Source organism: Aethalodelphis obliquidens, unplaced genomic scaffold, assembly GCF_003676395.1.
Source record: "Aethalodelphis obliquidens isolate GAN/ISIS:26980383/991018 unplaced genomic scaffold, ASM367639v1 scaffold18, whole genome shotgun sequence".
Lineage (NCBI taxonomy): Eukaryota > Metazoa > Chordata > Mammalia > Artiodactyla > Delphinidae > Aethalodelphis > Aethalodelphis obliquidens.
Window position 1 is genome coordinate 7,239,434 of NW_020837962.1, and position 15,904 is coordinate 7,255,337.

A 15,904-nucleotide genomic window follows, 5' to 3' on the forward strand; every position below is an offset into this window, starting at 1 on the left:
ATAAAAGAGAGGGTGCATTGTTTAACACAATATGGAGTTAACGATCTGAGTAAGATGTGCACTGGTCATATCTCAATCCAGTCAGTGCCTCCCAGGCTAGCTTAGAACGTACACTCAGTTACAGGCGTACCAATATCCAAAAAAATAGAGCATCAAGAAAACTTAATACAACAAGTCAAAAAAATTCACGTGGTATATATATGTATAGAGATATATCAGCACTAAATACGTGAAACGGCAGATGGATTTCACCACTTACCATTCACCACCATCGCCAGCATGAGTTTGTATACAGTTACCATGGTTACTGAGAGTTTGGTGAGGGGCCTAAGGGTTATCGTCGAGGGTGGGAGGAAATGAAAGGCAAAATATGCAACATCTTACTCCAAAGACTAAAGCATTTTTAACTGGTATTTTTTCTTTTTTTTTTTTAAGTTTTAACAAATACTACCCTGTGGTCATTTTGAGGGAGAGTCAGTGGTAGAAAGAGCAGATTCTGAGTATCGGAATTTTAGCGTTTTTTTTTTTCATGAAGAACGGCCAGATATTGAACAGGAAATCCTGTTTGGTTATTCACTTTGTGATCAAAAGAATATAAAGTTCAAACTGGCTTCTTAAAAAAACAAAAAAACAAAAAAAAAAAGAAAGGTTTCATGACAAAAACCTCTCACTTTTTTTTTTTTTTTCCCAAACAATCGTTCTCTTGAACGCCATTTCTTTCACAATTTGGCTTAATTTGCACACCACTGTGGATCCCTCATCAACCCTGTAGTGGAAAGAAAAAGAAAAGGAAAAAAAAAAAGAAACTGCTCTGTATTTTGTTTTGTTTGGCAACACTCTCTCCACTGCTTGGAATCTACTGCACCCATTGGTTATAAGACATGAAAAATAAAATAATTTAAAAATCCCTTTCAGATTAACCTTTCTTTTGTCTCACTTTTGCCATCCACCTTTTAGCAGTAATAAGAGTAACATAATAAAGGAAAATTTAAAAAAAATTAAGGCCAGTTTTCCTTTTTATATATAAATATATATATATATAAACAATGAGAAGGGAGTAGGGTCACATACAAGACACAATGATGCATCTGAAACAACAAATGAGCGTGAAGCAGACACTTATCAAAAAGATGAAAAGGAAAATATTTTGGACATGCACCTCGATTTTACGGCCCTCTACCACGGTGCCGTGTAATTTCTCCCTCGCCCTGTCCGCATCGGCACTATTTTCGAAAGTTACGAAACCAAATCCCTGCATGCAGGAGGGAGAAGGGAAAACAACATGCAGATTATTATTTTCAGTCAACGACCACTGTGGAACGTTCTCTCGCTTTAATTTCTATTTCTTGTCCTGGCTTCAGTTCTGTAACATGCAAATTAGAGAAATTATAAGAGTACTAAAATGTGCAATAAGTAAGCGACAAATGTGAACAAGATTTTTGTTTTCTGTCACCCGTTAGCTGTCACCCCTGAAGAATTCAAAGAATGATACCAGAAATACCTTTCTAAATGTCACTACAGAAGAAAAGAAATCTAACGGAAAGAAAATGAGATCAAAATAAATGTACAGTGTCTTCACAGAGAAGAAAATGAAATAACGAGGAAAAAAAGGGAACCACTTTCTTGACATGCAAATTAAGAAGAAAAGAAAAGAAAACGTGTGCACAAAATTCAACAATGAATGCCAGAATCTTCTAACATTGCCTACAGAGTCATGCTGTGTGGTTTTAAGACCAACTCTTCTCCATGCAGTTTTAGGGTTATTCAAATTTGTCAATTCTACAGCCTTTATGTCTCAAAAAATAAAACTTAAAAGCCTAAAAAAAAGGAAAGACCTTTTTTTATAATAAATCTTAAACTCTGATCTAATAAGCAAAATAATCCCATGAAATGAATAGAAATAAACATCAATTGATTAATAATGCAAACAGTTCAAGTAACATTCTTGTATTAATACTTCCCCTCTGACCCTGAAAATAATATACATGCTTCGGAATTTGTCAACTTTCCCGACTACTTTATTAACCCAAAAGGGAAATGTGTATTCATATGGTAAAGTCCTAAGACATTATGCTGGTATTCATTTATCAAATCAACTGGTAGAAAATAAAGAAGCTCCTTTAATAGAATGTCATTTATAATAACACTCTGGGAACTTTTATTGGTCAATAACAAATATACCCTTTTCTGCACCACTGGCATATTTTGTTTAATATTTCAGCCTCAAAAAACAACCCCCCAAACATCGCATTGTTAAAAATCCATCCTTTTTCTTCACTGACACTGTTCCTAAGAAGAGTACAGAAAATATGACACATTATTTTTACAACCCCTAAAAATATTTGTACATCTTGTTCAGAAATATACACCAACCGTTTGAAACAATTCCAGTGCAAATATGCCCAGCTCGTTCTGGTCTTCACAGTGTAAACTGGGTGAAATAATGCAATGTGCCAGGACTCCTCTTTGTGTTCAGTAATCTTTACATAAAGGAAAAATGCTAGCTTTAAGCTTAGCTGGGGCAGTAGGACAGTCTGTCCCACTAATAAAATAGACCGTCATTACAAATCACAGCTAGTCATTAGCTGTTAACTCTCAGATCCTCATTAGATTGCTAAAGGGATGTCCGAAACTCAGGGTATTTAGAGAGCTGTTACCCAGTGCTTTAACTAAGAGAGAACTTTCCAATATTAAGATGGGCTCATGCATAGAAGAAACTAGCTGTGGATGTCTTCAAGTTAGATTAGATAATTATCTGATAGAGAAAAAAATTAATTATTCACTTGGGGGATTAGGCTGAATTACTCTTCATATTTCCCACAGTGAAGGTCCATGATTAGGGTAGGTCTGAACTATTTGATTAACCTAATAAGGTTACATGCTTAGAAGGACGCTACTTAGTTCTATACATCACTGGTAGGATGCCCACATTTGGTACTCAAAGATACGTGCCGATTAGTTTTGAAATAATAGCTCTTCAACAGGCAAAAGACAGAATTTGGGGGAGGGGGGTCGCTCTATTTGATGGCTCTGACTCTTAGCCAGTGGGTCCCACACTTAGTTGTACATCAGAAGGAACTGGAGAGCATATTAAACATTCAGATTCCTGAGCCCTGACCCATATCTATCGGATCAGAATCCCTGAGTGGAACCCAGAAATCTGCCGAAAAAGTTACCTATGTGGCCCAGCAATTGGGTTTCCATGGCCTCTCATACCACTAAGCACTATCAGAAGGATTCAGTTCTTTGAATGAGTAGAATATTACATTGCCAGTTTCTATAGAGCAATTTAGGGAGTGGAGTGAGTTTTTGAGATGAATATCTATCTGACTTGGTGATTCGTATCTTAAACCTAGGGGTCAGCCAAAATCACATAGGAATGTTCTCTTCCTGACCTCTAAGCCCAGTGCTCTAGCATCCATAGCCATGCCATACATTTAATAAGTAATTAGGGAAACTAGGACTCCGGCTCTATCTGGGGCAATTCTTTCACTTGGCAAGGAAAGGAAGTCCACAGTCCGATGTGATTTATCGATGGAGGGCTTGGTGGCATCATTGTTGTCGACAGGCACTAACAGTCGGTGTCACCGCAGTGCTGGAAGGAACACAGGCAGGAGAAAGTCGAACATGCCACCCACCTGTCTAACACGATCCCAACGAATCGAGTCATTGTGATTGTGGTCTGAGCCCAGAGCAAACCATACTGGCCTAAAAGCTGCATCATGTATGTCAGGGAGAGGTGAAAGTGAAGATAAAAATTTATTCTGAACCCCAAGTTCATAAACTAAAAAGGAATTCTACTCCATTTTCACTTTATATATAAAGTGAAAAATATATTTATTCTATTTATTATTTTTTTTACTCTCATTATTTTCTGCTAACCTTTTTTTTTTTGAGTGGCTCATTTCAACCTGCTGAGATGCCTAGCTGAGATCTGGCAAAGCTGGGTTCATGAAGACCTTGCTCCAGACTCAGTCCCCCAAATACCAAAGGGATTCTCCTACGTGTGCCATTGGACAATCCTACCTCCCACCCAGGTAAGAAGTGCTATGATGTCCCTGGGTCAGAAGATGGCCAGATTCTCATCTGGGGAGCTACACCATAACCAGAGACCACCAGCTGGCCATTTTTAGGCACCCTCTCCATCAAGCACAGGTGCTGTTTCTTTTGACCTGCCTCGTGGTCAGAATTCTGTCTTAAGCAAAATGTAACTTGCAGAATACTCTTAAAATATTTTGAATATTTTTATCTCAGTCTTAAAAAGGGGATCAAAAGAAGCACCTTCTGGACTTGGCCTGGTGAGCACAGGAAGGAACTGAGTGCAACGCAATAGCCCTGTAAAGATCAAGTGTGCAGGAGGGGCTGTATGGGGGGAGTCAGATGCTCCCTAAGTGCTGGAGGAGAGACACTGCTTCCCAGGGTTTACCTTAACAGAGAAGGGGGAGCTAAGAGAAGGTGCAATCCTTCAGGAGAAGAGAATCTGGGATATTTGTGCCCTATGATGGGAAGGCATGACCCCTAGGCAGATAATGGCAACCCTAATGTGGACCAGCCGTGACTTGCTTATTTTTAAATCTTTTTGTGAAACATAAATTCTGATCTTCCTGTATCCCAGTTATTTTTCTACTTTAGTCTTGTGGGATATATTTAGGCGATATCTTCCCTTTTTGTAGTAATACAAATACAATATTTTATAGCTGAAATAAAGGCTCTGAAGTATCCGGATGGATGTGTGCGCTGACTTTTCATCTTACATGAAAATCTGATTCCACCAGTTTCTGGTGCAGAGAACTCCTATCACCTAGAAGAGGAGAGCTGTTGAAAAGGGTCTGAAGGCTCATTTTCCTGTGGGACTAAGGGCTTTATGACCCACTTGTTCCCAATCGCCTTTTCACACGCAGACCCTTCTCCCTGGAAGACCATCTTCCCTCCTTCCCTTCCCTGGGAAACCCTGACTCATCTTTTTCTCGCAGCTTAAATGCCACTTCTCCCAGAAACCCTCCCAGCTTCCAACAAGATTGGTCTGCCTGCTTGGAGTCTCAGCAGCCTTTTCGCTGAGAACACAGCAAACTCTGTTGCATCTGTTTGTCTTAAGGATCCGTCTCTCAGGCTACTCTGGAAGGTCTGTGAGAACAGGAAGCACTTCTGTCTCGCTCATGTCCGATTCCCCAACCTTGTACTGGAATGCAACCAATACTATAGACATCACTGAATCAAAGAGCAGACTGCATTTCCTAGTCTATGAAAAAGCTATCTCTGGCTGCACCCCCCAAATAAAATGTTTCAGAGGTAAACACAACATCTTAAAATCTCCAAAAAGGAAAAATGAATGATAGTATCTCTCACCCTGAAATGCTATCTCATTCCATTTTCCAAGTCTGGCAGATCTTTTCTGAAAGTGATTTCCTTGTTTACTTGCTATCCTTCTATACATGAACTTGTACATTATACATCCCCAGGATGATACAGATACTGCTTGTGTGTATATAGGTGTATATGCACAGGCACACGCGCACACACACACACACACACACCAAACACCCACAATGAGCCTCCCTCATTGAGCATTGAGTGGCTGTCTTGGGATGGTCCCCAAAGACGACGGCCAGAAGGTCAGCTCCTAGCTTGTAAGCTCTCCTGTATTTCCTGGCTACTTCTCCAATACCAAAGGATGAAAATCAGGTCATACCAACAGTTCAGGTTTCTCGACCATTAAAGTGGAAATGTTCCTTTAAATAAGACCTTTTCCCGTAAAGGATAACGTCAAGTACGAAAGAAGGATATCCCCGTGTGAGCTGTTTCCTTCATTCAGCAGTTCCCAACTGGACTGTCTCCATGACATTCCAGTGGTACCAGTCAGCTCCCACACCTGCAAGACCAGTTCTTTCAGAGGGAGCAAACCCACTGAGAGAGGCTATTTTTGATGGTTCTTAATCAAAAAAAAAAAAAAAAAAGGCTTCACAGCTTCACAAAATCAATCTCTCGATGCAGCAAATTTAAATGGTCTTATTCCTAAAGCCCTAGAGACAGGCTAATCACGAGAACGAGGGAAGAAGTCTTAAAAATAGCACCACCATTGTCCTTTCAAAATAGCAAATGATATTCTTCTAATGTCCTTAAACAGCTCTCGAAAAAAATTAGTTTCCTCCAACTTGCAAAAGTTACAAAACAAAGTACACATGGAATATAAATTTAAAAAAAAAAACACCTTTAAAGGCAGCAGTGCTAGGACGCAGGATTAGAAGAAAGTTGGCCAACATCTTCTATAACTTTGCCCAGAATACATCAGTCCTGAGTGAAAAGGATCAGGCACATTTTTCTCTTAATGCACTTGACTTTGCACATATAGAAATAGTACCTGTAATGCTTTTCATACCACAGCAGAAAGAGAGTTAGCTTATTTTTCCCCCAGCCTGGAGGTCAAACTACTGACATATTACAAGGATGACTGTAAAACATCTGAAATTACACAATGATGAGCTCCCTAAAGTAGCAAAACCAGAGAGTATAATGAATTGATTTTTCTTTTTTTTTTTTTACACTCATCTGGAATATCACACCACCATTTTGACTGTGGAAAAGAGAATACTGGCATTTTCTTTCTTCAATTCAATCAGCATTATCCTATTAGGTTAATACTAAACCTATTTAGGATGAAGAGGGTACAGACTGTCCAAGGAATAATAAAGGATTGCTTTGTGGGGACGAAATGGTTACTATACCCAGGAGACTGGCTCTTGCCCCCTCAGGTAAAACCTGTTCTTTTTAGTAACCCTCCTGGATGCTGGCTTGTCCCAAATTGCCTGTGTACGAAAAGCTCTGGGGCTGAACCCGGGATCTCTCTGTGCTTGGTAATCAACTTCTCTCCATCCCCACTTTCACAGTCTGGGGATGTTGAAGGCAGCTGAACATTCCTGGCAGACCGGAAACCAGGCAGAGTTATTGAACGTGTTCCCTTTCTAGTTCCTGATGTCAATATCCAAGTCTTTTGCAGCATCCTTCCCTGTTACCACAGTATCTGCGGCTGCTCTGCCAAATGCACTGCTTTCCTCCGGGGAGATTCTGATGGCTCTCTTGCATTTTCCGTCGATACAGGTAGAAGGAGGATGCTTTAGCAACCTCGAAGCCCCAGGGGGCGAAGGGCTAGTTTGCATTCAAAGGAAGCGAGGGCGTGTGTCAAAAACAGGAAGACACAGGGTTTATCAGTTTCACCACAGCCCTGGTAGGTTTGTTAAAACACAGATTGCTGGGCTCCAATTTCTGAGGACCTGATTCAATAAGGTCTGGGTTGGACCCTGAGAATCTGCATTTCTAAATTCCCAGGTCGTGCTGATGCTGCCCATCTGGATACTGCTCTTAGATGACCACTGATACAGAAGATGTTTTGGAAGAGTTGGGCTTTTTTTTTCCTACCAACCTATTTCCATTTTGAAGTTGCTGGAGTTTGACCACATAACCTCTGATTTTTACTAACACTGTTACCTCTAAGAAAATCTACTTAAAAATTGGTTTCCCAGGAAAAAAAAAAAAAAAAAAGCTAACTAAAAGCAATGGCAAATTGCAAAATGTGGGTGGGTACACAGACTAATGGATCAAGTTTTATTCAAAAGGTTGGTGTATATTAGATTTTCTCCCCTACAACCCAGGAAAAGAACTGCACTTTATTAATACAGAATAATCACATATTTACCTGCTCATGAGACTATCAACTCACTTTTTAATATAAAGAACATAATTATCACTGAAAAACAAAAATGTAGCAACAACATTATTTTTTTAAGCATGGGTAGTTTTCCTCTGGAAAATTGATATATAGACATCTACAGATATATATAAAACAGCGATTTAAAATTACCCCCTCATACATTTTAAACTGAATCCAATGTAGTCCCCACCATTTTGGAAACGGGAGGTGGTCCCTGAAGGAATTCCCACGGAAGTGTATTTTCACAACGTACTGATTAAAACAGTGCAGTTGTTTCCCCATATTCATAACAAGCATTTCAACATAAGCTAAACAATTCTAAAGTGAATGAAGTTGCTTACCTTTGAGCCTCGCTCATTAAAAATAATTTCAACATCTAAGATTTTACCAAATTGCTGCAAAGAAATAGAAATATTTTATAAGCAAGAAGAGAAACACACTGAATCATATTATGCGCATGGGTAATTGTGCCCCAACTCAGAATCTGTTTTCTCTTTTAATGTCAAGGATATACATTTTCTGTTGTTCTTTCATTAAACGATGCACTTGAACCAAGAGAAAATACAACCGCATGTATTATTTCCAAATTATGGCATATCCCACCATATAAGCTATCAGAATAGGGGCCCAGTACCAAGTATGTAACCGAGAGGTTAATTCTACTTTTCTTTCTTGATATGTGAGTGATTGCCTTCCCAGGCACTGAGCAGCAAAGATTAAAAACAGCTAGTATATACAAGGGCTCTTCTAGGGTACGTCACTAGCCACTGGGCAAAGCCCGCTTGGTAAAGTGGGATTTTGACAGTAAAATATCCGACTAGAATGGGATGTTGAGGATTTTGGACCTTGGCTCTGCAAAAGCCAGGAGCAGCCAGGCCATACGAGAGAAGTAAAGATAAAAGGAAGATCCACTACACAGACACCCGTCACAAGCAAGAAACCAGCACAGTTGTGGTCTATCCTCAGGCTGAAATGTACTTCTTTCAAGACGATTCTCCTTGTTGTTAAACAAACAGATTTTAGACAATTAGCGTGAATAGGCTTTCTAAAAAGTGGAAGAAACTCAACATATTCAAATCTAGAAACAAAGTTTCAGATGACAAATACATTAGGTAGCCTGATAAAATACAGATGCTTAGTTAAATTTAAATGTCAGATTTTTCAGGATAAGTGTACCCCACACAATACTTGGGACATACTTATACTTAATAAAATATTTGTTATCTGAAATTAAAATTTCTGATATTGTGTCTTGTATTTTGTAACTTACTATGACTAGTAACAGACTACCCTAGTAGTCCTAGTGACACATGCACATCAGTCTGTAATTCACACTTAAAAAATGGGAACATGGACCCCGCTCCAAAAGCATTTGATAATTCAAAATCCTTTTCCCTGATGCTGGAATCCTTTCTGTTTTCTTAGATCGCATGAAGCCGAATGGGCATTTTTTGAGTGTGGTCTGTTCTACATGAGTACAGGTGGGAGACAGTAGCGCAAAAGTGTGTGACAAGGCCCGGGGGAAAATCAGATAGAAATTTTACCCTGACGCAGAATGAGAGCAAATGCCTGTTTCAGTGATTAAAAAACAAACAGAACAACATAAAGTAAAATTTCCATCCTCTTTTTCCCTGATTTTGAGCCTTCCTATTATTCCATTTGCTTTTGCAGCCTGAATTTTTATTACATCTTTTATAACCCTAGGAGATTCTGTATTCTGTCTCTCTCCACTGGGTGGAAAGCCTTAAGCAGCCTTTGTGTAGCAGAGGATGGAGCCATGGGGAGGGAGGGCCAGGAGAGAAAGGGAACAATTAGATACAGAGAATTAGGGGCAGCTTGACTGACCCATGTGCACCACTCACAGAATACTGGGAGGCCCAGAGAGTAAGTGTCAAAAAGGTCTTACTGAAATTCAAAAAAAAAAAAAAAAAAAAAAGAAACAAAAAAATTTGGAATATACAGAGGCTATCCTCTGGAATGTACAAATAAATCTACATTACTCAGAAAGACAGAAAAACATATGTATGCTCCAGTCGAATATAAATAGCTCAAAATCTTGACATGAGAGTAGTTTTGACTATGAGAAAAAGAAACCCAAAGCTATGTCATCTTGGGTCACAGAAATGTGCCCATCCCTCAGGATATGTACCCATCCAGTAGATTACAGACTTGAATTCTTCTTGTGGAGCAGAAGTGCTTCTCTACTTCAGAGAGAAGTAGAAGGATAGGAAGAAATCAAGAAGAGAAGGCTCAACCAGGAGAGAAGATGGAAGGTCTACATCTCTAGCATGCCGTATGGAAATACCAAGAAACACGCAGCTAACTCACCCTGTAATTTGTGGACACTAAACTATTCTTTTGGTCAAGAGAAGATTCTTCTACTGCATTTTCCATGCCCTTGATTTGGGCAGAGAAAATCGTTAAAAATAGAAGATAATTTTCAGATTTGGGAAATGCAGGATTTGCCATTGAAAGGTGAAGTGAATTTCATAGTTAAAAAGTCCTCCAGCTTTGTGAACTCCTCAGAAGCCATAATTCTGATATAACCTCCTTAGAATATTCAGTCCAGACAGATGCTATCATATTTATTTCAGGCCTAAGAGGCTGGAAGCACACATATTTATGGATAGAGAAGCTTGAAAAGGACTTCCTCTAAAACCACGAAGCAAATGTCATCCATGGAACATTCTCTAAGCAGTCAACACAAAAACACTTCCTTTAAAGTAAGATCTGGTTGAGACAGAACCAATGAAAAGGTAATCTTCACATGTGTCATTCCCTGAATGGAACAATGGCACCATATGCCCTGAAACGGCCCCCAGTGTTTGCCTCTTTGGCAGTTGCCACTGGGTGGAAGATCCTCAAAGCCAGTGAAACAAGCCATAAGAAGAATGCTGATGTAAGCCCCCTTCCTAAGGCAGTTGTGTACTATATTTATAGTATCAACAGTTTAATTGGGAAGTTTGGTACTAATGATGTAAACACAGCTGGCACATTTTCAATTTAAATAGACACAACTCATTCGCAGACATAACTAGGATTTGTTTGCTCAACACCGACATTCAGCCGTGTTCAACAACATCTCAGAATCCAGGCGAGGTGTTTCAATAGCTGTGTCAAGGATAAAATCCAGGAGCTTACAGGCACACACTTGGGCAAATAGGTACCACCCATTTTTTGATATTCTCAGATCAAATAATATTTCTCTGAAAACCTCTGAAAAGTGTTCAATGGATACAGTATAAAACATGAAAGTAAAGCTTAGTTCAAAGAGTGTGCATGGAGGCTAAGAAAAGGCATCATCCCAGTTTTCTTAGGGTCGGCTTCATGTTTTGGATGCAGAATAGAAGGCAACATGCCATGTCCGAAAACATCTCTATTTTGTTATACATCAAAGGTGATCGTGAAAGCTTCTTTTCTTCTCTAATGAAAACTTCTTTTGCATGTTCTGAAAGTCATGTAATCTGTGTCTGGTGACAATAGAGAATTCAGTGGATCATATTCATGCCCCAAAGGCCTGTATTTTGATAACGAAAGCAAGGCTGTGCCCTTGACAAGGCAGTGGTAAAATCTGAAGCCAGTACTCACTGAACAGCTGTTTCTGAAGACAATTCTAGAATGAAATGCCTTGTATCAGAGGCCTGGATCTATAATCACCACCTCTCTCACACCGCAAATGCTTACTATTAAATATTAAGTTAAATTGAGCTTTTTATTCAAGAGCAAGACATTGTGATTAATTTGGTGGAAATCCATACATTGCTTTCATGGGTTCATTGAAAATTCAAACGGAAAGGAAACGCATGCTCTGACATGATCAAGAAGTAGGTAGCTGGGGCCAGAACCAAGGCCCCTGATAATATGAGATCCCATTCACTCACACGCCAACTGGTGTTTTAAAAAGACTCTGGCTTCTGCTTTGGATGTTGTGGCCACATCATGTTTTGACCAAGGAAAGTTCCATCTAAAAAAGAAAAAAAACCCAGGAAATCTAAGATGACCTGGATGATTTAATGCCAAACACTGGAACAAATTTATCCAAAAGAGAAGGAAGTAAAGAATATAAAGCAAGGTGGCGCAGTGGTGGAGAGTCCACCTGCCGATGCAGGGGACACGGGTTCGTGCCCCGGTCCGGGAAGATCCCACATGCCGCCGAGCGGCTGGGCCCGTGAGCCATGGCCGCTGAGCCTGCGCGTCCGGAGCCTGTGCTCCGCAATGGGAGAGGCCACAACAGTGAGAGGCCCGCATACCGCAAAAATATATATATATATATATATATATATATATATATATATATAAAGTGAATTGTGAAAGAAGGGAAACCAGGATTCTGACAAAGAGACACTAAAGCCACACATTGAAAATAAAATGTTGAGGCACCTGCGGTAACCATTAGGCCTGCAGGGGTTGCGAGCTTCACGGCTGAATTGTTCACGGTTACAGAAGTTGTTCTAAACACTGTCACTGAAAAAGGAGGCTGTTTTTCCATTGGGTTTTGGTTTTGGTTTGAAATCCCCATGGCCATATTGAACAAAAGAGACCAAGAAGAAAAATGCAAAAATCTTTGTGAGGGCTTTTCTCTGCCATCTCACTCCTTGTAGCCCCTGCCAGAGTGAAGGGACCAGGGCAAAACAGCAACAAAAGGAAAGATCACATCTCATGTCTCAATGACTTGGAAAACACCTGATTGGGATTAAAATGTGATTTCTTAGAGTCTCTATGAACCGAAAGAGGAAACCACGTTTAATTCTCTCAACTGGAGTGGAGGAACCAATCAGAATGTTTACAGATGCCTTTTCACGTGATTCATGCCATTAAATGTATCACGTAACCACACGAGTTTGCCGCCAACCAGGTTTGGCCAGGAAGGATACATTTTTTGCAGTATTAAAATTCCTTGGCTTCAGAATGGGGGTTGTAAACCAAGGAGGCCTCAGAGTCATTGCAGAGTCCAGGAACCCGTAGGTCCCCGATGATTTTTATGGACAAAACCCATGAAAAAATCTTGCATACTTTAAAAATTGGACAGAGAGGCAGTTTGTGATGAACTGAATTAATTTCAGAATTACCGAATGCTGCGTTTTCTGAATAGATAGATAGGTTCTAAGTGTAGCTATCATCTTGTCAAATCCACATCTTGTCAGTTGCTTGAAAATTTTGACTTACAAAAAGTAGCTCTGAAACGAGTAGATTTTGATCAAGGTTTGACAACCGGTAGCACGATCCATCTTTTGGCAAGACTTTGCTCTATGCCACCTGTTCTACCCCGATAAGAATAGAGAGGCTCAGATATTCACACAAGCAGGATCTCTTCTTCGGAGTCTAGCTGTGAATATTTTGAATACCTTAGCAGTGTAGCCCTCTGGTAACTTTCAAGATAACAAAGAAGACAAGCGAGGACAGAGCATCCTCAGGGGTGGGAGTTAGGGTGTGTTGCAATGAGTGACACCAGAAAAGAGCACAGGATGGCCATTAAGAGGACCAAATTCAAAGCCAGCATCCCAGTGACACTTGATGAATTAAGACACATTGAAGAACAAGACAACTTCTGAAGCTGACGTGGCAAAAGGGATCTAATTCTTCTGGCTGCTGATCATTCAAACCTGGTCTCACTGCTTTACACACACTTAACCTTGGCTTTAACTTTGAATGTTCTGCACTTTTCAAAGTCATCTTTGACCTGAAAGTGCCCGAGGGTATCTCTGCTCTGCAAGAGTCAGAGGGCTCAACTCAAGGTTATTACCAAATGAGAGAGAGAAAAGAGCAGAAGTTGACCTTTTCCACTGAAATGTCAGGATTCAAGCCTGGGCATCTTAAATATGAGGACGCTTCTTTGCTTTTGTGTCAGATGCACACTTGATAAACATCACGCATGTTAAAGAAAATGTTCATGCTAACCCCTCCATTGTGGAGTGATGACACAGAGCTCGCCTTTTCACATGGGGAAGGAGATCTAGTTGGCTCAGAGCTAGGCATTAAAGTTGAGCCTCTTCTTATTCCTTTTGTAATATCTGCATCCATCCAAAAAGCTTTTAGAAGGGGAATCTCTAGGCCACCAACCTCTACTCTAAGTCATATGTTAAGGACGTAGTTTTGTTCATTGAATCCACAGACATTTCCCACCAATGCTGGGCTGTCACAGACAAAGAGACTGACTGCATTTGCAAAAATGAATACTATCCAAGTCCTGTCGTAGCTTTGTCCTTTGATGGAACACTGAGTCCAAAGAAATGGCAAACTCATCCCTTCCCAAGGAGGATGGTGCAAATATCGTCCAGAAAAAGAATCAGGGTCACAATGTCCCATGAGCAAGCAACCCTATCATTTCTTTTCTCTGGGTTGGTGGTAGCTTCTGCCCTGCTCTGTGTTCCACCGTGGTGCCTGGGCAAGGCTGTCATTTGTGGCATATGACATCACAATCAAAATCTCTGAATCCTCACCACGGATTCTGGGAGAACGTACATTGCAGGATGCATGTCAGACTCAGAAATCTGTAGTGGTTTTGTTTTGTTTCAGTGAAGCTTTATGCAGAACTAATTATTCTCAACTTCCTCTGAAATCTAGATGCTCAGTGCCTGGGAAAGAGTAAGGTCTGCAGAAATATGTCATGAGTCACTCTTCCTAATAATTTGGCAACTGCAATAGCAAGAAAAACAAGGTGGATCATCATGGTTATTTTAGTCATGACATGGGGTCCCGGGCCACTCGATGGGGGATCGTCAATGGGCTTGTTGCAACCATGTGTTATCTGGGAGCCCATTTTCCATTTGACATTCAAATTGCTAATTAGAAGAAGCACCATTGATCCAAGTGGAAAGCTGGTGAACATATGCAAAGAAATTCATGCTAAAATCATAGAGATCCTGGCCCCAAGATACCCACAGACTAGGATCTAAAATGCCCTTTTTTCCCCAGCCATGTAAACACCTCACCTTCGTATTATGAATACCAAGAACTTACATGAGGAGGGAAGGGCTCTGGGGATCCCAGAGCGGGCACTGCAGAGGAGAAAGGCAGTACTTACGCCAAACATTTGTCGGAGGTCGGGATCCCGGAACCTGAAGGGGATGTTGGAGACGTGCAGCCTCTTGGGCTGGGACTTGTTTTCCGTATTTTCGGAAGGTTGTGTCTGGGGCTGACCATCCGTGGGCGCCGCATCATCTGTCTGCTAAAAGAACAAGAGGAAAGCAAAGAGGCTCTGAGTGGACCCGAATGTTCTTTCCAGTGTGCTTTTGCTTCCCCTAAATGGTAGGAAAATGCCAGAACAAAGGAATAAGGACAGGAAGAAACTGCTGAGTCATTCATTCATTCATCCAACAAATATTTATTGAACATCCACTGAGCGCCCATTACGGATCCAGGATTCAGCAGCAAGCAAAACAACAAAGATCGTTACTGTCATGGATCCTAATTCACACAGGGGAAGACAGACAATAAACTCATTAAGGAAATACAGAGCTGGCAGAAGGAGATAAGCACTATGGGGATAAAGCAAGGGGAGGGGCTCGCTGGTACTGGGGTACAGCGAGTTCTAATAGATAATTAGAGAAAACCTCATCTAGAAAAGGAGAATACTCATTAAAGGTATCCCTTCATCGAGGCTGTTCAAAAATCTGAAAATACGCCTGCATAATTGTTGAGGCCATACAGATAAAAATATTAGTAAATCTCCTAAAACATTTGAAGAGGCTGTTTGGTGTTCTGAAGTCCAAGTAACCATCTGCCAGACTTAAATTTTATTTTTTACGGTTTTCATTTTTCATTTCTTGATTGTGCAGGCCTGTGCTGTTCATTATGGTTGACCCCATGTGGCTCTTTAAAGTGAAATGGACTAAGATTAAGTAAAATGGGAAATCCAGTGCCTTCCTTGCACTAGCCACATTCAGCACGCTCAGTAGCCACACGTGGCTGGTGGCTTCCATGTCAGACAATGCAGATATAGAACATCTATATCTAGCAAGTTCTGTTGGCCTAAGTTGGTGTAGACAATGTTACATTATTAGCATAACTCATTACTCTGCCTCACACTCTACCCCATCCCCCAAGTAAAAGCCTGGATAGTATGATATTACATTGACAGCCCTATACAGGCAGGAACCAGGAGAAAAGCCACTTTAACATTTGAGTTAATCATATAAGCCATTCCCATACTCTCAGTTCTAGAGTTTTAACATTTCAGAGATGCTTCATTTCTAGATA

General features: G+C 40.5%; 1 protein-coding gene across 11 annotated transcripts in view; it reads right to left on the reverse strand.

Annotated features, from left to right (window-relative positions):
• Positions 1-15,904, reverse strand: part of RBFOX1 (RNA binding fox-1 homolog 1) — a 2,175,109-nt gene that overhangs the window by 116,121 nt on the left and 2,043,084 nt on the right. For all 11 annotated transcript variants that reach the window (XM_027117455.1, XM_027117451.1, XM_027117457.1 and 8 more), the window contains exons 9-11: positions 14,730-14,873; positions 8,047-8,100; positions 1,160-1,252 (exon numbers count right to left, since the gene is read on the reverse strand). In XM_027117455.1, coding sequence (XP_026973256.1) covers positions 1,160-1,252; positions 8,047-8,100; positions 14,730-14,873 — 291 coding nt within the window. The remainder of the gene's footprint in view (positions 1-1,159; positions 1,253-8,046; positions 8,101-14,729; positions 14,874-15,904) is intronic.